Source organism: Argiope bruennichi, chromosome 3 (assembly GCF_947563725.1).
Source record: "Argiope bruennichi chromosome 3, qqArgBrue1.1, whole genome shotgun sequence".
Taxonomy (NCBI): domain Eukaryota; kingdom Metazoa; phylum Arthropoda; class Arachnida; order Araneae; family Araneidae; genus Argiope; species Argiope bruennichi.
Genome location: NC_079153.1, coordinates 124,455,775 through 124,479,265, shown reverse-complemented (window position 1 = coordinate 124,479,265; position 23,491 = coordinate 124,455,775). Strand labels below are relative to the sequence as shown.

At 30.3% G+C, this 23,491-nt stretch overlaps 1 protein-coding gene across 1 annotated transcript in view; it reads right to left on the bottom strand.

Annotated features, from left to right (window-relative positions):
• Nucleotides 1-636: 636 nt before the first annotated feature.
• The window catches only part of LOC129963833 (uncharacterized), a 44,203-nt gene continuing 21,348 nt past the window's right edge, over nucleotides 637-23,491 (bottom strand). The window contains exons 3-7 of the mRNA XM_056078406.1: nucleotides 18,127-18,173; nucleotides 13,363-14,172; nucleotides 11,803-12,107; nucleotides 6,847-7,136; nucleotides 637-5,384 (exon numbers count right to left, since the gene is read on the bottom strand). Of these exons, the coding sequence (XP_055934381.1) occupies nucleotides 982-5,384; nucleotides 6,847-7,136; nucleotides 11,803-12,107; nucleotides 13,363-14,172; nucleotides 18,127-18,173 (5,855 nt within the window). The 3' untranslated portion in view covers nucleotides 637-981. The remainder of the gene's footprint in view (nucleotides 5,385-6,846; nucleotides 7,137-11,802; nucleotides 12,108-13,362; nucleotides 14,173-18,126; nucleotides 18,174-23,491) is intronic.

Here is a 23,491-nt window from a genome sequence, read left to right as displayed (position 1 = left end):
CGAATTAATGCTTTCTTATAGTGTAATATTTGTAATGATACAAAATTATCTTCGCATATATGATTTTTTTTGTTAGAGGGAAAGAAATGGAGAATTATATTTTTCTTGGGAAGCAGTGTGTCAATAAATAATGTTTGTCATTTTAGACAACTTGAATAATATATATAATTTGCAGTTGGTATGAGTTTTGGCTCAAAGTTTCATTACGTTAGGTATCGTAAATTTGAAATTGCAAACAATACTAATGAACTAAAACAAAAAAAATGTTTTTTTTTTAAATAAATGATATATTGCTAAATATTTTTTTATTGTTATTATAAATCCACAAGATTTAATAAGAAATGATTATATTTGTTTTATATATGAAGCAAATCGCTCCGAAAAGATATTCTATTTGTACTAACTTCTTCAGTTCATACAATTAAAATTTTTTAATTGCAGTTTTGAGCTTTAAAGCATTTAATGCTGATTGCACTAGATCAGTTTATGAAATTTAAATTTTTTTTATTGCTTTATCAGTTTTTCAATAATTGTAGTTAAATATCACTATATTAACTTATATTTTTTATTATAGTGTTCCTATGTTATTCACCATTTATGATTATTATTTTATCATTCCAATGATATCACTGACAATAAAAATAATAAAAAGCTTTATTGTGCAATATAACAAACATACTATTTTTGCTCGCAAGAATAGTAAAACAAAATTTAAATATCTTTGATACGTCTTTTAAAGTTCGGTACCAACACAAGGCTACTTTAATGTCTCTTTTTCATTTTCACTATGTTCATACACATGCTTTTCAGTTCAAATAGGACCATTTGAAGAGTTCAACTCGAAGGTCCTGATGGCTATTTGTTTAGAAAACTTATAATTCTGGTATAGACATAATAATGTAAAAGCATATGATTTTCATTAAAAATCTAGCTAATGTAGTCCATGTGATGCCTTCCTATGAAAAGACACTGATATGCTTATCACGTGGTGGATGATTTGGGTGAAGAACTTTGTGATTTATCGAACCTAGTAGAATAAAATCCTGCCCCATTTTTTTCTGTTTCTGTAGTTGCTTTGATAATATCCAAGACACTAGCTGCTATATCGTATTTAGTTTTTGAATCTTCATCTTCTGGGAAGGTGGATTGTCTTTGCTTCGGTTTCCTTTTTCTTGGATTGCTTCTTACAACTGCGAGTCCCCCATTTTGAGATGAGAAAACTTTTTTATTTGAATTTTCTTCTGAACTTGTGTTGTTTGGTTGGTGAGGGAATGCAGACACTGACACTGAAGTAGAAATCGTGGCATTCAACTTTTTTATGTCTATTTTCCCATCTAGTAGCGATTTTGATAGATCAGGCAAGGTCTTCGGCAGCAGGGGAGTCCTTTGTTTGAAAACAGGTGTTTGTTCTTTGATGTCATTTTGTGGTGATGTATTTGATGTTGTATGAATATATGCTGGACGTGGCTCTGATGTAGTGGTTGCTGGAGTGGTTGTTCTTTCTTTGCTTAAGGCATTTCTTTGTTCCTGAATAGTTTGAGGTTTATCACTATTACCTTCAGTACTCTGTTTTTCTTCATTTCTTGAATTGTATCTGTTTTTTCTCTTAGGTTTTTTTAATTTTCGCACTGCTGGATTACGTTGCGGCTTTGTTTCTTCTGTAGGAGTTTTTGATTCATTTTGCTCAGCCTCTTCCTTTTTCTCAGAATTTTCTTTGATTTTTGATGATTCTTTCGCGGCTTCTTCAAAAAATTCTCTAGCAGATTCTGGAATTGGTTTAATATTCATGCTGAGTAATGGTGATTGTTGCTGTTTTGCCACTTCTGCGGGAACGCTAAAAAAATTCGAGTTAAAATCTCCTGCATTGCCTTCCGGCCTTATGGAGTACGCATTTTGATCCATAGATGGATGAGGAATACCAAACATATCAGTGGTTCTTCCGTTACTTTGTGAAGGTCTCTCTGGAGCAACAAGATCCTGAAGGCCAGAAGGAACACTGTAAAATCCGTTGGGGTTGTTGAAATGCCGTATTTCTGGCTCTCTTGTTGCAGCATTTCGCGATCTGTGCTGTAACACTCGTTGGCGTCTTTGATTATTAATATTTTCGTTCTTTTCTCTATTTCTTGCTGATCTGTTGCTTGAAGTCGCTGGAATTCTCTTATTTTTGTTTTGTATTTCATTTGGTATGCTGTTTGGTCTGGTTCGTGTTTCAGTTCTTTCAGTTGGAGCTTGTACTGGTTGACTTTTTCGTCTTCTTCCTGAGCCTCGAGGTTTCGATCTTAATCTTGTTCCAAAAGCTGGTTGATCAGGATCTTCACTTGACACGCTGGATATGCTTTCTTCTGTTTCGGCACTTGAAGTGCTTTCTGCAAGGTTATTATGTTCGTAAGGCTTGGGTGTAGATCCCTTGTTGTAAGATTTTGATGATGAATCAAAAAATTGCCCTAGCTGATCTTTACCATAATAGCCTGCAGGAGGGTAGTGACTACTTGTTTCTACTATTTTAGCACTTTCTTGAGCGCTTTGTAAGGAATTAGGTATTGCTGAATTTAAAGGAATACTTGTATAAGTTGCTGGTGGGGGTGGTATTTGTTCTGGTGGTATGGGTGTTGGAGATATATCTTTCGAAATATGTACTGCTGGAGTTGTTGTTGTCATTCGAGGACGTGGTCTTCTCTTTCTATTTGGTCTTCGTCTACGAGGAGGGGGTTCTTCTGTATGTGATGGTGAAACATTGTTTAGATTCGGCCTTGGTTGGTTAAGATAAGAATGTTCCCTTGGTACTCCTTCAAGATTTGGTTTTGGTGGAACATTAAATCCAACATTAGGAGCATAATAATTCATTCGTTGCTCTTGAACAGGATTTCTAGGACTGTAATATGCTTGTGTTGGTTTGGGTCTTGGTTGAGGTCGTCTACTACTTTGATCAGCATGGTTTGTAACTTTTTGATGGGGAAGACTTGTAGTTCTTGGTATTTTAGCTTCCTCCGTCGTTTTAGGTGGCTTGTAACCGCTGTACATCAATCTGCCTGGGACCTGTTCAATGGTTAGAGGAGTCGTGAAGGCGCCTTGAAAGTATGGAAAATTTGGATAGTTATTTGCATGAACATCGAAATGTTGGAAAGGTCTGAGTGGTGGTTTTCCTGTGATTCCTTGAGGACCGTTTGGAATTCTTCCTGGTGAAGGTTTTACTGGTGCAAACGGTGTATTTGTGACTCCTAAAGCAAACACTTGTCCTTGCTGATCAGTTATACTTGGTGGAAGTGGTTGAGAGAACTGAACAGATGGCTGGTAATTTAAAACAGGTGGTTGAGCGTTAGAAGGCATACCGTATGGCGGATAATTATTTGTCATTGGAAATCTTCCCTGGAATCCTTGTAATAGAGGTGGAGATTGAATAGAGGGAGGAGAAGGAGAACGAAATTGATTATTTGAATATGGATTCAAATGATTTTTTGGCTCATTTCCTGAATGCACTGGGCGCAAGAAATTTGGATCTGGTACTTCTACATGAATTGGAACTGGTACTTCTTCTACGATAACTGTTTGATCACCATGCTGCGTTATATGACGTACTGGGGCTGGAGGAGAATTTGAAGGTTTATACATAGGTGGAACACCAATATTTGGTTTCGGAGCTTCAAATCTAGGGAAAGTAAAAGGATTAACGTTGGAGCTTGCGGAATTCATGCCATTTGGAGGAAACATGTTTCTGAAAGGTGGAAAAGTAGGAACAAATTTTGGATTAAAAGTTGGGAATACTGGTCTTGGAAATGGAAAGAAGCGAGGATTAGGTCTTATTTGTCTGCGATCTCTGTTTAAAACAGACCTCTTTCGTCTGTGTGAAGCATATCTTAAATTTGATATCGGCCTATTTCCACTAGCAAAAGGGAATCCTATTTTAAATGGCAATGATTTTTTTGGAAGAGGCGGTGGATGAGGTGGATAGAGAGAATGAGGTTGCAAAACAAGAGCCTGTCTAGAATGCAGGAGTCGTTGAGAATTTTTTGGATGTGGTTGGCTGTAAGTTCGGGTTGGCGTAATTCTTCCTTTCTGTATTATTTGTAAACTTGGACTAGGTAGCTGAGAACGGATTATCTTTAAATTAGATTTTGGTAGCTTTCTTTGAGCATTGGCCTCACTCAATTGATCTTTGTATATAACTCGAACAGGAATTTTTTTAGCTGTTAATACTGCTGGTTGTCGATGTCTCGGAGGATTCTGAGTTACTGGTATAACAGAAGCCATTTGTTTAAGTAAGGGTTGCAGCTTCAAAGAAGTGAATTTTGCGATGTTCTCCGATTCGTCTTTGAAGTCATCCTTTTCTTCTTGGGGAACGAAGACTATCTTTTTGACGGTTTCCTTTTTCCTTTTTGGGGAACGGGGAATAGCTTCAAATACATCATCTGAAAGAATTTGTTTGAGATGGTCGTTTGTTAAAGGGCCACTAATCTTAATTATTTCATGACTGGAATCTGATTTATATTCCTTTTTGTCTTCATCTGACTGACCTGCTAGCATGTCAACGACTTCTAGTACTTCTGGTGGCAATTCTTCAACCTCATCCGTTGTAGATTCTGATCCAAGGACTATATCGTCATCAGATACTCTGGAATTAGGCGTTACTGTATCTTCGATAGTTTCTGATGCTTTTCCCGCCAAATCCTTTGTGGTGGTAGAAGACATAGCAAAGAATTCATTCATCAGTTTGAGTAAATGTTGGTGGGCTAAAGTAGTGGTTTTTGGCAATTCTTTTCTGCTCAGAGCACTAATTGTCACAGGTGATTGCGTTGTTGTTGGTATTTGTAGTAAGGCCTGAGAATCAGATTCAGGAGACTCCGTATGTAATGAAAACGTGGAACCTACTTCAATTTTTCGACCTTTCATTCTTTTTCGGTCTTTATTTAATCTCCATCTTTGTCCTTCGCCTTGCTGTCTAGAACTTTTTGTTCTATACCTTCTCTCATAAGCTTTAGTAGTTTTGAATGGGCTTTCAGTGGTTCGTTCTTCTGATGAAGTCACAGACTTTTCTGCACTAGAATATAATTGCTGTGTTTCGTGTTGCTGGAGAGATTTCTGTTCCCTAGGTTCTGCTCTTGGGGGTGGGAACAAATCTTCAATTTTAGTTGGCTGGTGTTTTTTGTTGTCAGAGTGAAATAGATGGTAAACATCATCGATGTCACTAATTTGTTTGTCCTTTCTGTATTTACCTTTATCATTTTTATCATCATAAGAAGAAGTATCCTGTGGAAGATATTTGTCATACTCATCATGAACAAGCTCCTTGGATACAAAAGACTTTTGCTTAAATTCTTGAACTTCCTTCTGTTCAGTTGGATTTGATTCTGGTTTGGTATTAGTATGATAGTGCTGGTGATACAATTCTGAAATGTCAAAAAATTTATTAAAATGACTACATTCACTGTAACTTCATTATTTGAAAAACTTTGGTATTAATATATGAAACAATAGTAATGAAGTAATAAAAGGTTTTTTTATGTCTAAAATAATTTATTAAAATGTAAATTTTTAGAGTAATGTTATGAATATAACATTTGTTTTTAAATGTTTTCTACGAGAGGATGTTATTACAAAGTATTTTTAAGTATTATTAAAGGAAAAACATCTTTTTATATTCACTTATTTCAAGGTGTCAAAATTTGTGGCTCAATAAAAATATAAAACGGCAGTATTTTGTACAATATTTCGGAATTCCAAAAACTCAGTAGTTACATAATAGAATAACAATTTGGAGTGAGTGGATTTTACAAAGATTTGGCAGCTAGATTAAAAAACATTGAAAAATTAGAATATGGAATAATAAAATTTCAGTTTTTATTAAGTTCAGAAGTACTTATCTCTTTTCATAAGTGAAATAATTCTTTCTACTGATATCTCTTGTAAGATAAATAATTACTGGCTTCACTTTAAATTAGTTTTAGAAATGACCATTTTGGGCAAGATATTCTTTGAAATAGGAAGAAATGGTAGCAGAAAGGCGATACTTTACTATGTTTTACGATAAACCTACATTCCTATAAGAATTGTACTTTTTTTTGTGCTTGTGGATATTAGACCTTGCTTGTTGGACCCTTTTGGCAGATCTTATTTATGTGTATATAGAGAGATATAAAAATAAGTTGATTTTATTTCAACTGAATATCGAATGATTCAAATTTTTTAAAAAAAGTATGTATTCAAAATGAGAATGAAAAAATTGCAGGGCAAATTGTTGTTTCACGCTTATTGAAAACTGTTCGCTGAAAGTGAAAATTGAAAAGATAGAAAAGGGGGGAAAAAGAGAAGGTACAAAATTCAAATCTCTAAAATTTTCAGTTCTCATTGATAGTTTTCAGATCTTTCCAAGCTTCAAATTTTTGCATAGATGTTCTTACCAAATTATTAAACTGAATTTAAGAAATACATATAATATATGTAACTTAATGTTTATTTGTGAAAATTGTTACACGAATATTTCTTTCTGAGTCACTTTTGTGATATTAATGCAAAATTATTGATAAAAATACTTAGAAAAAAAACTTCTATGATTTTTTTTAAAAAATGCAAATATGTGACCAATTTTTAAATAAACAAAACCTTATTTTTTAGCATGTTTCAGATTAAGGATTTTACATCAACTTTTATTATTTCATTACTCTAAAAAAAATTTAGGAGATGGAGACTGGGTTGCTTAAATAGATACAGAAAAAATCTTCCAAAGTCTTTGTTTTATTATCAGAACTGTATGCTTTTTCACTGCTTAATCAACTCAGTATAAAAGTGCATAATTATATGTTTTGTCTTCTAAAAGTTTATGTAGTTAGATATTTCTTGCAAGAGACTTACCTGAAATTTTCTCGCCAAATTTTATTTCAATCAAATCATCTACAGGAATAGGAGTTGTTTTGTACCAAGGATTTCTAGTTCTGCCTCCTTTCTCTGGGAATTTCTTTTTTAGCTGTGCCACGGGCTCTCCGTTACCGATGGTGTTTGTAGTTGTTTCCTGTTGGTCATCTTCTGGTACCGGAAGAGGTGGTAAAGTGTATGGCTCAACCTGACCTGATTTCGATAATCCAAGCCACGATTGAGAATTTTCTTTTTTGTAGGGATTCTTTCTGGTGCTATTTATTCTCCTTCTAAAAATAAAATATTTTGTCTTTTCACTGAGTAAAATTAATTGAAACATAGTAGGGGTTGTATAAAATTTAATTAGACACTTCTCCGAGATTATTTTAAATGCAATTGTAGATTTCCCTTTTCAGATTTTATGACTTAAGTTTGAATATTTGTCAATAAAGTTTATTAAATATATGAATTATATTATTAAATTCTTTACACTTTTGCGCAGCTGATACACACAAAAAAATGACGAAAGTTCCCCCAAAATACTCTACACCTAAAAAGACGTGCATATTTCATTTTGGACATATTCCAGCAGGTCCAGATTAAGTTCTTTAGGGGTCCTTAAGCATCTTCGCCCACACTTTAGAAAATTCCTTTCTACTTCCAAAGCGAGATATTTTTAATTAATCGTTTGCATTAATAGTTTTATATGTAAAAAGTTCTGATAATCTTACAAAACGTTTAATTGCAGTGCACTTGCAAGACAGTTGGTTTCAGAGTTTTTACACAGAAACTATTAAAATTTAAAACAATTTTAACCAAATGGTAGAAAAAACTTTTGAGAACAATTCAAATATTGCTTAATTATAGAATCAGGACCTTTTTTTTAAAAAAATATAAAACAATGTAATTTTTTAAAAATCTTTAAACATAAAATTTGTGAAAGAAGAATAAATAGGATTAAGATAAAGTTTTAACATTTAATTTAATAAAGTGATAGAAAAATTGTAAAAAATAATTAATTAGGGTTAAAAATAATTAAAATCTTTTAGCATTTAACTGATATTTGATATGATTTTAATTTAGTTTGAATGTATGCCATTTGTAAATTAAGCGAAAGCATAAAATAAATAGAATCGGAAAATATTGTGAAAGAATATATTGAAATTTCGAGGCTCTTCCCTTAGTAGCTGCTTCCCTCGTCTATTTGATTAATTTCTGTATTTCAGATCCTTTTAAAATTCATATGCGTGTCTTTAAAATTTTTACTTTCATCTTCGAATGAATTTCTCAAGCAACGGTCTATTCAAAAATGATTGCACGCTAAGATACAAAGCTCTAAAAAAATCAAGAATATCAAAATCGCTTTATTATATAAATTGATTAACAAAAATTTATTAATAAATTTCCTAACTATATGCGATGACCAATTTTAATATTTCTATCACTAAACATTTTTTAGAATTCTATAGTTTCTGGGAGAAGAAAAAAGGAAAATTTAGGCTCAGAAGTATTTTAACTATGATATAACAATCAAAAAGTCTAAATGCAATCAGAAATAAAAAGGTACGTTACCTATGCTTAGTTAAATTATACAAAATAATTTATTCTGAGAACCAGTGAATATGTTTCACAAACTTGTCAAAATTGCGGTTTATTATCGTTTTCATTTGTTTTTGGTAATCTACAAATCCAAATAGAACAAAAGCATAATTGTATAAAATAATGAAGGCTTCTAATGAATCAAGCTTAGATATTTTCAATTTCAGAAGGAAAAATTTATCGCAGAATATTTATTTTCAGAATTAGTTTTAAATTAAAACATCAGATGGTAGCACTATATCATGTAATAAAAGGATTAAAACTCCAAATCATAATAGATAAATGTATATTGTCTTTCATATTACAAACTATAAAATTTTACATAAAGATTTTTTTTATAAAAAATTTAATTTCCAAGTAATCCCACCTCATCATAATGTCTATCTTTTATAATCAAACGTATGTTTGTGAATTCAATGAAAAGTTTCTACCTATGGCGTTAACCTCGGATAATTTTGTCAAATAAGGAACAAAATAGTTCTCATTGAAGGTGTAAATTTAGAAATGAATGCCCATTTTTGCAACGAAATAGCAGATAGGTGGCCTTGGTTATTTGATTGTTTAATTTAGATTGTTTTGTTAGAAAAAAAAATGCAGTTTTTGTGGACTTCAGTGTCTTTTTTTGCTTTTTTGTAGGGAAGTGTTTTCGCTTCATAACAGAATTTAAAATAATAATTAAAAAAGCTTATAGGTATAATGTATAAAATATATAGTTACTATTTATTTCTCCTTTTCAATCATTATTTCATTTGTAAATTTGTTGACACATCTTGTAAAATCAAAGTACATTAAATTAATGAAGGCTTGTTTTTCTAACTTTGTTTCCAATAAAATTACCACCAAGGGCCTGAATCTACGTGAATGAAAAAATTTAAGCCTCTTCCGTAATTTTCTTTTTTCTTATAGTTAAGTATATGGGCTATGGCACCTTATTAGTCTATGGCATTCCTACCAACGTTGAAAAAGTGTTTGATTAAAAAGAGAAAGAAATGAAGTATTTATTTTGTCTTCTGTATTACTCATAGCTCTAAAATCACCATCAAAATACGTATGTATCGAAATGTATCAATAAATTGAAGTCAGAATGATGACGAAATAAATCATTCAATTAAGTCTAAAACTTATGCAATTTATTACCACTTGGATTGTGTTGGTGTCTGCAAGTAGGAAATGAAATTCTTTTATACTGTGCCAATTTCAGTCCATAATTTTAAAATACATTTAATTTTGCTGTATTAAAATTGGATAGTTTTTTAAGGTAATGATATCAAACTTATGTGGATTGATGTTAAAATAAAATTACTATAAAATGTTTTATATATATGTAACAGATTTCGGCTTTCTTGTTGAATAGAAGGGACGGAAATTTGAGTTTATAAATTTTTCTTGCTTTAATTACATTCTTGCATTGTAAAACAGCACGACTCCTTTTATTCTAAGGAATTACTTTTCTAATTATAAATTAGGGTAAAAGAGGAGACTAAGATTACTTTTAAAACAGAAGTCACTTGTGTATCAAAGGAAAATGTGGAACTACAAGCACAAGAACCGGCCCGGTGGAGGTGCGCATAAAGCATCGCATTTCTGAATTCCCCCCACCATTTACTGATTTTGTAAAAGAGAATGCTTTTTTTTTTAACCTTCTCATATATGAAATATACCAAGAGAAATTATTATACAAATCAAGGAAACGATTTCGGGATTTTGTCGTTCTTTTCTTTTGAGACCTTCATGAGGTATCATTGGTATCATTTCCTTCATTTGGTATTGTCTATCTGGTTAAGAACACATTAACTCAAAAATCTTTAAAACTAGACAGATGAAATTCGGCACATAGTCTTTAAACCGAATTTGCAGATTACTACAGAACATTGAGCAAAATCCATTCTCAGTAAATTTGTCTGCCATTCTGTATGCGTGCTATAAAACAAAAATCTGAGCACTCGCGCGTTCATGACGTACCTAAAGTCCACAGTTTTTATGCGGAAGTTAGAGCCATTAAATATTTATTAGAGAGAATACAAGAAAGTTCTTGAGAGATCACCCCGGCTGGTTTTGTTTGTTTGAATCCGGATATGCATACATTTGAATATTATCCTCTATTTGAGACCATTTCATTTCCACCGATCCAAAGTCAGGTGGGTGTTCTGAGTTTCCGACTACATAGTTCTAATTGTATTCCAAATTTGTCATGACCATGAAGTAAAAAAAATCATTATATGATATTTTTTTTATATATATAATTTAGATAATATTCGCACATTGCCTGAAGAAGTAGCAATCAAGAATTATTGAAAAGCCTTGATTGCTAATTTGAAAGACAATATTGATTGCGTTAATTTATTTAATGAAATTAAAATTTATCATCGAGTTTTGCCTTCCATGATCACCATATTACAAATGTTTACTTTTTTCAAAATTTTGTTCAATCACATCCAAATTTAATTATTTTTTGATAAATGTATTGGCTTTATCAATTATCGCATATGAACTAAAATCTTCCTTAAGACTGACAATAATAATAGTAATAAAACTTGAGCTCAATGTTAGGCCAGAATGATTTACATCCTTGGAAGTTTTATCTATTGAATTTGAATAAGCCAAAGAACTTAATTGTTATAATATTATCAAATAATTTGCTGCACAGCATCTAAGAAAATGAAACAAAAGTTATATACTGTAACCTTATTCTAATAATTTGGGTTCTAAACTGTATTGTATAACTTTTTGAAGAAATTAATTTTTTGTGTGTTAAGAAATTTGTATTTCCAAAAATAATTTATTGATTAAATATTTATCGTTTTTATATATTCCTTAAGACCTTACGATATCAATTTATAATAAATAATAAATCATTATTTTGTTATTTGGATTTTGTTTTAGGGCCTCGCTAATCAATTTTACACTAAACCCCATTCTTGCTCAGGTCAGCCTTGATAAATACAATAGTTTGAAATAACTTGTTGTAATTGGTGATCGTAGAATGATTTCTTTCTTTATTTTACTTTAATAAGCTTTAACATTTACTTGAACACCTTAATGCCTTAATTTTTTTTACATCCATATTCCTAACAAATATTCTTAAGAACCTTAACAAAATATCAAATTATTAAAAGCCCATAACTTGTTCAACGACCCTAAGCAAATCTTTTTTTTCCACATATCAAGTCATCAACAGATTTCTTTTCGAATATCTCATGCTACGAATAAGAAATATCAATTTATAAATGAGTTTTAAAAAAATGGGTTGCAAGTATAATATTATGCCCTTTGAACATTTCAATTAAAAATACATTGAAAATAAACAATTAAAATTTCTTAAAAAAACCAAATGACCAAATTTTTCTGCACTTTTACCTGGAGTAATCAAATTTAGAAGCTTCCCTGGAATCTTCTTTTGTTGTAAGTGTGCTTTGAGTCGTTGTCGTAGTATCCAGGATCTCAGTGGCTTCCGTGGTGGTTTCATTTGTCTTTTGAAATTTCCTTCTCCTGTTCAAGTTCCTCCTTCTTTTTCGGAAATCCCTTGCTTTGCTCCGATCGGCTGAGAACAAACTAGGCAAGGTGGTACTCCTGGCCGTTGAACTCGATGTCGGTGATCTAGTGCTATCTTCGGGTGGATTTTCGGTCGGGGAGCGGGCCGATACATGAGAATGTGTTTGACGCTGTGGAAAATAATGAATTGTTAAGATTAGTTGAACGCAAGTTCATTTAAATATATTTTTTATCTACTAATTAAAAAAATGGATTAATAGCTTCAATTATCAAAATAAAGTTATTGATAAAATTTTGAAATAATCTCGCACTATATGCGAAAATAATTTAAATATTTATATCATGGTAAAATAGTAGAGATAATTTGTTATTGTGATTTATACTACTTGATGCAGAGTAATTAGCAAAGTCTATGGGTCCGAGATTCGTGATAGCAGGGGATATGCGAGTAGACTTTGAATAGATAAATATATAGAACAAATTTGTAAAAAGTAAAAGCCATTTTCAATACTACATTTCTAAAAAAAAATCAAAATTTAGCGTATTAATATTGTGATTGCATATTTTAATACATTCAGTATTTAATTTCTCACTATTTGGAAATGTTAATATTATGATTAAATGCGTTTATTAGTTCGTAAAAAAATAAAGAAGTAACAACGAAAAATAATGAAGTAAGATATTTTGTGATTCAAGCGATACAAACATTTCTCCCAATAAATACAAAATGACATTAATATCTATTTATTTCAAGGCAAAAAGTTATATAACACAGTAGTTGTGGTACGAATACAAGTTCGATGGCTTGCCTATTATTAAAAAATAATGAAATAATAAAAATTTAAATAAATAAATAACATAATAAAAGAAATAAATTAAAATTCATTCAGAATGTTTAATTTTTTTTCATTTAAAACAAGACTTAAAGCGATATGACTTCTTTGAAACGAGATTATTTAATTTGCTCGCAGTTTTTAGATAAGATATCAATCATCAGCTTTACTGATGTAAAAAATCATAAAGTATTAAACGTGCTAAGTTACTGGGAAAGAATTAGAAATTTTGAATTACTGGAACTTCGAATAACGATGGGTAATTGTTAGAATAGATACCATCTCCATTCCAATCTCTTTTAGAATGACATTCTATCATATTTTCATCATATTTAAAAATAATGTACTTTTAGAAATTCCTTACCAAATAACCTTTGACATCAAAAGAATATGAAATTTCCATAATATTTTAATAAGCACCTATGTATATCAGGAAAAAAGTATAAAATTATAATTTATGTCGTATTCAGGACATTTATTTTCAAATTTAAATATTTCAATGATTGATAGGAATAATACTACATCGGTGGAGACAGGAAAATTTAAAATGGAATTAATAATTAAAGTATTTGTTCAGCTTTTAAATATTCACCTTTCCTTTATGAGATAAACGTGGAGCTTCTCCAACGTTAAGAACTCTTCCAACTCTTTTATGCTGTCGGACTTTCCTTCCTTCAATGGCATCATATTCCACTGAGACATCATCTTGTATTGATTCACTTGGCTGTAAAATTTCTCTATCGATGCTAATGCTTTCTAACTTAGAAAATTTCGAATTATTTGGCTGTCCACTAATGGTTACGGAAGTTTTGCGGGTTGTTAATGCAGCTGGTGCGGTTTTTACAGATTTCACGGTGGATTTTGGAAGTTTGACTAGATCACCATCGTAACTGAATCCATCCTCATAATAAAATGTTGGTTTCTGATGTCCGTAACTCAGAAGTTCTTCAAATGATTTCGTGTTTTCAAAATTAGATCTAGTGTTGTTCAAAACTGGGACAGGTTTAATTCGGTGCTGTTTAGAAAAGTCTTCCACATACTTCTTTTTAGAAGTAAACTTTGCATTAGACTTGTAGGTCTTTTTGGCCTCTTTTATTTTTTCTTTTTTGGTGCCAATGGAACCTTCTTTGCAAATCTTGGAATTGAGTGGAGATGTTTCCTCACAGACCATAGAAAGTTGATTAAATAAGGAATGAGGCGGGCAAAGAAAAGTGTTCCTGGTTCCATCAGGTTTACAGTAATGGAACACTTCGCAGTTGAATTTGGCATCGGGGAAATACCCCGTTTTACCTTTACAGTCAAAAGAAACCAGAGGCAGCACTTTTTTCAGTGCTACTGGTGCCTCTGTTGGAGGTTTTGCCGGTGGTGGACCAGATGGAAACCATGGACTTGATGTTCCATGCTGTAAAAGATAAATGAAATTTTCAATGACTTTTATATTCAATATTTGAAAAAAATAATAATATAATAATTAGTTTTTATTTCCATTTGTATAGTAACTTGTTTTTTTCTTTTAAAAAACCGCGCACAATCTAAATAATTTAAGCACAGAAAAGGATGTTTGATGATAGGTGTATGCATATTGTGTAAAATTTAGTTAAATGCATGGATGACACACGGAATTACGTTGCCTTGCGACTATATCATTTATTACTTTCCTTTCTTTAGTTTATCTAGAATTTCTCAGAGTTAGTTAAATTTTCAAATGATCAATTATTTTTGTATCGTTATTATTAATGTGACGATTAAGAATTTTCTTAGTGATATTCAGAAGATGTATTTTCTTTCCCTGTGGAATCATTTATCGTAGAAAAATATAAGAAGTTAAAATTATGACATTTGTTGAGATATTGTCTTATTAAAAGTCATTAGAAAAGTTTATGGGATATTTTTATGCATTATTTTTGAATTATCGAAAATTAGGATGCTTTTAGGAACAACAAAACAAATAGCAGCCTTATATTGTACCGAAAACAGTTGCTAAACTCGCCTCCAATAATGCAGCATGTTAACAAGTTGGATTTAACGAATGTTTTGAGCAAGTTTAAAAATTCATCTTTAGGTATAATAATAATTAAAGCCTTAAAAATTCATCTTTAGGTATAATAATTAAAGCCTTAAAAATTCATCTTACATTTATTCCTTGGTGAACTCGTGAATACTTCCCAACCATAAAAGCAGCATTACATGTGCTTGCTCTCTGCAGTATATATATCCTGCTCCCTGCATATCAAGACTATGAACTTTTAAATTGTACAAAATCATGTTTGAAATTCCTTCAAAAATTTTATTTTTTGTTTCAATGAAATATATAAAAGATTCCTCTGCTTATATTTCCTGATTATCAATCAATATGTATCTCAATACCTGGCTTATTCGGCCTTTGTGAAAAACATCCAGAGGGCTGTCGAATATAATAGAATAATATTTGGATGTTATGTTGGCTAGCTTTATCTCCTAAAATTTCAATAAATTCGTTTTGAATATCTGGTGACATATTAGGCATTGAAATTTTAATACCTATTTTAGATATTACAAATTGTTCAAGAAATAAAGGATCATACTTTGCTATGAAATGCACTAACTCTAAAAAAATCACCTCTATTAGCGCTGGTATGATTTTCTCTGTGACCGAGTGTCAAATTTTGTTTCGCTAAATATTTGTCCTTTTTTTTTTTTTTTTTTTTTTTTTTGTTTATTTTCCCATTTTTAGTTTAGATTACAAGATTTGTTTTCTTGCCATTTTTAATTCAGATTACATTATTATTTATTGTGAAATTTTACTGCCCCTAAAATTGCAGCCCGGGGTGGACCGCCACCCCCGCTATGCTACGCCACTGCATAGTCGTATAATCACGCTGCACTATAGTTTTAACTAAATTACAAATAATATTGACGGCGGAAAGATATATTTTTTTTATATTGATGCTTTGATTTTTCTATTTTTCATAGAAAACTTCTACTTCAAAGACATCATATTTGTGATTTTACTTTACTTGTATATCTGCGTATCCGTAAACCATGCTTAATCACTTAATTCATCTTTGTGAATTAATTAATTCACCTTTTCTTGTTCCTTTTTCACTGAGAAGTTACTTATATTCATTTTTAAAAAAAATCTAAAGTTTTCTAAAAATATTAGCATGCATTTGCTTCGTTTTCTGTGAATTGCATAACCATATTTAAATTTATTTTATGTGAGATTAAAAAAAAAAAAAAAATACTTTTCCGTATTTGTTATCAAGATCAAGTTATTTGAGTAAAGAAATTTTCTTATTTTTTATACCCCCTTAAAATGAAGAAATATCTATAAACAATTTTTGACTTGATTGACTTGTGTCGAGTGCCATTCTAATAGCATTCATTACCTCCAGTCTTTTCCTGAAGCATAGATTAACAAAACAGACGAAATCACAGATGTCAGGAAAAAGTAAAACAGAAGGAGGACCTCAGGAAAGTTTTTAAGCTTGTTATTCATCGAACCGTGGGCACTTTTTTATCGGCATCCCAGACGAAAAAAGCCGAATTTGAGCCCCGATGCCTTTGTGTGTCGAACTATTCCTTTTGTTCCAGATCTTCAGTCCTACTTCTGGTGAGAAACACCCTGTAGCTGTCTGCCCTTGAAACTACTTTTTCCGGAATGCAGCCTCTTCAGTAGCATTCATCGATGTTTATTCATCGATTACTCATCGCCAATGATGTTTCTGTTAAAGCGTGATATAATAGTTGTTGGATAGTTGCGAAATCCTACGGCTACTTTGTCGCAAGCAATGATAATTGGATTAAATGGGCCGTGCAAAGAACTCTCTAAGCAATATTTAAATTATAACTTTGAATGTGAGTTGAAGATTACGTAACAGTGCGGAAATCGTAATGATTGTTGTGAGTGGCACAGACTCGGTCCGATTCCTTTTGAAGATGTGATAATAACTGTATGTTAATGAGACATTCATTCATGACTGCATTTGATAACAATCTTGAACGGGTTGAAACAAAAAAGGCACCCGTGTTCAAGTCATTTTTTGTGAATATTACTATGCATGTAATAAGGTTTTAATTATTTTGATAGCATTGTTTTCTTTTTCATTCAAACGATAACCTTTGACAAACAAAGTTTTCTTCTATTTGCCACAATGAAAGCGAAAGAATGCGAGTTTGATTATTTGATCAGTTATTCGGCCTTCCTTGTTATAAAGCTGTCCAGGAGCCATTGATTATCATTACCATTTCTCTTTGTATACTGTGCACCAGTTTCCGGAAAAGTGACCTTTGTATCACCCATTCCGAATGCGCTTCCAAGGACGCCATTCATAACCCAATTTTAATTAGAACATGTTTTGTTTACTCCTTTGCATAGAATTTCTCTTTCAATCCAAATTCCTGTTTAAAAGTCAACGTGCAAGTAAGATCTGGGCGTGGAGGTCAGACAAAATAGAATTTTGGAATTGAAAACTATTTAAATAATTTAAGACCTAAATCCATGAAATAAAAATTTTGCTGGTTTATATTGACGACAATAGTTAGAGATATAAATTATTATTATTTTCATAAAATAGCAAATTAATAGTTGTAAATGAAATACTATTGAAAGAATTCAAGGAAGTACTAACTGTTTTGTTACTTCAAACTATTTGAATTCTCAAACCATCGATAATACTTGATTTTAATTTGTATGATATTGTTAAATTTTCGTAAATTTTTTTAATGTAATTTTTTTTTAATTTTTAAAAGTTTGCATTATTTTTTTCTAATTTTTTAAAGTTCGCATTTTTTTTTTTTTTTTGAAATTTTGTTATTTAACAAGCAATACTATCTCTCTCAATTTCTCATCAAAAAGAAAAAAAAAATGCATTTTTTGAAATAATAACGAATATGGAAGATTTTTTTTTCACATCTAGATTAAATATCTGATCGTATCTATTTAAAATGCATTATAATATATAACTACATAATACATTATATTTATATATATAACTGCCGATTTTATAATTTATTTCCAGAAACACTTCAGATAATCTTTAATGAAAAAAATGGCCTTCAAAATAAAGGCAATTTAAGTCAAACTTTTTTGTTAGCACGACATAAAATCCGTAACATAATAAATTAATATCTGTACACATAGTATCTTAAAATATTGTTAGTTTTAATTCGTCTTGTTTCAATTTCTGTTCAAGATTTGTTTCATCAGCATAACAAGTAACCGAATCGAATTCTTATATTGTATATGCCTAATGTGAAACAAAGAATTATTTCATTTTATTATCAAGTGTGTTTATAAAAAATATGAGCTTAGTTTTGTAATGTGTAGGCTTTTAATTTTCTGTTTGAGACACCAAACAAAGATAAATAATCTTACCTTCACGCTTTTTTCCGCACTATGAATTCCCCTGACCAGCAGAAGACCTGAAAATTGAAAGAAAAATTTCAATATTAATAACAAAAGCCAGCGTATATTTAGTCAGATAATGGAATATCGTAATTATCTTTCTTGAATTTAAAAAAATAAATAAAGATACTAACTTAAATTTTTTTAAAAGAAAATATGAGACATAATTATATAACAAAGATATAAAATTAACTGTAAAAGACGGAAGTATGTGTAATAAAAATTTTATTTATTATTTAATATTTAGAGAAAAAGCTTCAGAAAGATGTTTTAAAATATTTTGAAAATGTTCATTCCTATTTTTTTTTATCAAGCTATTTTTTAACGAACAATATATTCAATTTTTCTGGTGCTGATAATCTATATCTATTACTTATAATAAAGCTCAATGTGTGTGTGTGTGTGTGTGTGTGTGTTGGCGCTCTACAGGCAAGGTCATTTGACATACAGCTATCATATTTGGTACATGTATACCTTAGAGGTCGGGAATGTGCACCTGGGGTCCCTTTTTTTGAGATTTTAATTAGAATTTTAATTATTAATTAAAAACTAACTTTTCCGCCAAAAAAATCTTCCATTTTCCCCACCGCCAAATGAGTAAGGCTTCAGTATTTTTTTTCTCCCAACAGTAATGAGGCTAGGGTTAACGTTTTTCGGCGGATTATTTCAAACGTTTCTGTTTATTTTCTTAATGTTTTATGCATTTAAAATTAAACATTGTTAATTAATCCATGTTTCAGATTCATTCTGAAGTACTTTTGAATTAAAATAACACAGAATAAAGGAAATTAAAAATGTATAATCTGCATAGCGTTACCCCAACTGGCGTAGAAAAATTCACGCATTTGCGTTACCGTAATTGGCGAAGAAAATTCACGCATGCTCATTGTGTTCCGATTGTTGCCAGGACAACCATTATCAACGGACGATTTAAATTATTTTTAGGTTAGTTGCATGCTTTTGTAAGTAAATTGTATTTATGTTAGTTATATATTTTTTGAATATGCTTATAGTTTTAAGTACATCGTTTTTATGTAGTTTTTTTTTAACCTGTTTTCAATGATTTAAATTATTTTTAGGTTAGTTGCATGCTTTTGTAATTAAATTGTATTTATGTTAGTTATATATATTTTTTGTATATGCTTATAGTTTTAAGTACATCGTTTTTGAAGTAGTTTTTTTAAACCTGTTTTCGACTGATTATTTTAAACGATTCATTTTATTTTCTTAGTGTTTGATGCATTTAAAATTAAACATTGTTAATGAATCGATCTGTTCATGATGAATCTGAGAAAAGTTTGTTGACAAATACTTGAGATATTACATAAATTAAAAAAGATATTCTTTAGTGCCCATAAAGTTTAAACGCTCAGTGACTCTATTATCAGTAATCATATTATTAAAAAAAATGCTTTGTTTCAGTAAAAAACATTATTATATTAATTGCAGATTAATCATTTACACTTTAATTTAAAGCATAAATTCTACGAGGGGTAACAGAAAATTAGAGAGATACATATCACGTTATGACTGAAGGCCTTTATAATATTATGAGTGAATTATATGACTATCAAAATTTGAAGTTTTAAAATATTTTGCTGAAGAATCTATTAAAGTTGGAATTGCGTAAAATATTTAATTATTAAAATTTTAACGAACATTAAAATTGGCGAACAGGCTGGTCGCCAAAGGCGGCTAGTACAAAATATGTAATCAAGAAATTTATAAATAGACAGAACATCGCATAAAAACTTCATTTGGGTTTCAGAACGTTCCTCAAAGTTATTTAATTTTTTATTTTATGAAACTAATAATTCATTATTTTTAACCCATAAGAATATCTTTTATAATAAAACTACTAATAATGAATAATATAAAATCAAAGCTACAATCTATGTCATTCACAAAAGGCATTAACTTTGACGTAGTATCTTTTCTTCGTAATTTCTTTTTGTAAGTGCTTTTATTGTTATTTATTACCGTTTGTTATATGCTTGCTTGTCAGGTTTATAGAAAAGGTTGTTTATAATAAAAAAAGAAATGAATTGATTATAAAATCAAATTATTAATTTGCTTTTTATGGTCATATTAAAGCAAATTTTTTTTCTTTTGAACATGGAATATTGTTTACTCGAAATAGAGGAAGAAAAAAAAATTTTTTTTGAATTTTTCTATTTTAACTTTAGAAAAGAGAAATAACCTCTAAGCTTTTAATGAGAATTTATTTATAGCTATATCGTGACTATTATAATAAAAAAAAATCATTAAGAAGTAATATTTTTCTCTCTTATTTGCTAAGGTTAATGACATTAGGAAAGTGCAAAGCAAAATATGTTAAAACGCTTCTTTCGAAGTATTAATATTCGCATGCTACATATATTCAAGAGCTTTGACCTTTTAATTGATCTTTACGTACTTTTTTTTGTGAAAGTTGTGTGCGAGTTTCATTGCATTTGTGAAAGTTCTGTGTGCTTTCCAAAAATATCTTTTGACATTGTCTTGTGCAGAGTCCAGTTATATGCACCGGCGCACACAATGGGTCTCCCATTTCAACTTCTGACCTAAGAAAGTTTGCGACATAGAGCACGTTGTCTCTTACTCGGATCCATTAACAGAAAGTGAATGGCCCGTTGTTCCCTGCCCTAAGAAACATCGTGCTCCAGTAAGTAAATAATTCGCTTTCCTTATGTCACTCACCGATGTGTGTCCGTCGTTATTTGTCATGGATATCATCTTTATAAGGAAATATCGCAATATGAAGTCGAAAATAATAGGTATCCAGCAAATAAGTGCTTTCTGGAGTGCCTGATTTGACATAATGGTATCAGGTATAGTGGACAATTAAATTGTGAGAGAAACGAATGGAATAAAAATAAAATGACACGAAAATTAAAATATAGAATATGTGACAAGAAAAAAACGTCGAAAAGCAGGGTAGCAGTTACATATTTTGATATATACATGTATACAGGAAACATCATGTGCATTAGCAGAGTGCTTAAGAAATTAAAATGAGATATATTTGCAGTTCATTTTAAATATAAATATATAATAACATTAGAAGTTTTGTTCCCTTACAATGGGGTCTTTTCTATCCATAATGTTCACAAACACTCATATCAAAATTAATTCCTAAAATCGGATTGAAACCAATTGTGATAGACAAACAGAAAAAAATGCAACGTCGAATACAAAATAAAAATGTGTACCGATAGAAAATATTAATAGTAACCTTCAGTTTGGTCCATAGAGGGAGAATATAATAAATCAGCATAAATATTATTTATTCATGTTTAGGGTTATTCATAAACCGATAAATTAGTCTTTTAAACATAAAAAAATCCTTTATTGAATTAGTTGACACCAAAACAAACATTAGGATTTGAGCATCCGATAGTGATGCAGATAAAAGGGGGGGGGGTATTCTTAATCCCACCCCGTGTTACGGATGACGCTAGATGATTGTATATACTGATATACTAATATTGATTTCAGTAACTTCTTCAAAATAAGATTTTTTTCAAGATCTCTTAGAGGCAAAACAGCTTTAAAATATCAAGCAATAACTGATAATCAATCAATAATATAAGCTAATACAAGTTGATTTTGTGATAAAATGTTTCGACATTTGATCATAAAAATCGTATAAACCAAAAATTCTTAGCTAATAGCATATAAAATTTGTGGGATGATAAATTTGTCTCCGAATCTTTAATGATGATATATTAAAATTAGGGTATAAAAATATGAATTTTCATTAAGTAATTTTATGAGTAATACATCAAAGTAAGTGTTTTTTTAAATATTATAATTAGTTTGGAAGAATTAAATGCAAAAAAATAATAAAAAAATATTTTGATATCTAAAAATTCTTTTCCAATTGGTTTTGGCATTCAAAATTTCGTATATACATTATAGGGTTATATTTAAAAATTAATTTTTTAATGCAAACTATTTTTTAAACCTTTAATGCTAGCTTAATGCTAATGCTTTTGTTCATATTTCCATACTTGAGTGTAAATACCAGAAGCAGTATTCATTTTTGGAAGCAGAAAAATAATATTTATATTTTTATTTAGGCAAAAATATTTTCAGTTTTAAAATTATTACTTAATACGAGATTTTAGACAATATTTTATGTAACATGTACTTGTTTGTGCTTGATTTTTTTTTCTTGTCAGTACATGAAGCAAAACAATGCATAATATTTTATGAATGGTATCTTCGATCTAAGTGTTTAGACATTGTCATTTTTTTAAACATTCATATCTACATATTCACGAAACGCAAGATGTTGTAAAATACTTGTTACAATTGCTTTATAGTATTGTTTTTGAAAAAATAAAAGGAGAAGTTTTTTCATCTGATCGGCGATAACAAATTGAGGTCTGGTTTATTAGGCCGCGTTTATCTGATGGATATCATCTGACGAATACAAATTAGCATTTTTTTTATTATACTGGAAAGAGTATTTGCATAAAATTGCTATAAAGCAGATCTAGTACAAAGTTATCCTCCTTTTTCTTGTGCTATGTAGTGACGACGATTACGATATCGTTATGATAAACTAGAAGAATAATGTAAGAAAGTTATTTAACTAGGATATGATAGATTTTCTTTGTAAAATGGTGTAAGAAATGAGATGCGTGTGCTTGATAAAGAAGATACATAAAATTAATAATGAATGTCTTAGAAAATTTCTAGATTTACCTTTATAAAAAATGGCTTGAAGATTTCACTTATTCCAATTTCTTCATACAATTTAATAATTAAAAGTGCATGATAATACATCTGAAAACTGAGAATTTATGAAGAATATAGTTGTAATCCGAGCATTTGCATCATATTCGCATAAATGCGCAAAGGTTTCCTGGTCGTTATTACAAGTGCGCAGATATGCACGTTTAGTTAGTTTTTTATGCACGTTAGTGAGAAAAAAACACTCACTACTTTAAAACTATATTCCTATAGCTAATATAAAGCAAGCTACTATAATTGAAAAAAAATTTCTGCCATAAAATGGATAGTTATAAAAGATGATATAATGTTGTCAGCATTGCTTAAATTGAAATTTAATGTAAAGGATAACAAAATTGAAGAACTAAATAAAACATTGCAAAGCCAGCAGTCGTGTGTTGGATTACAATAAAAGTATAGGTGGAGTTGACGGAGAAGATCAAATAACAATTCCATGATATGTGATGATTTCAAAGGGTTTACAAAAAATATTTTTTATTACTTTCACATGATCATTTTGAATAGCTGCATTATTTTCAAAACTATTCATGAAAATTGAGCACGTTTTCACGTCTTCAAGCAATAATTAGCCGAAAAA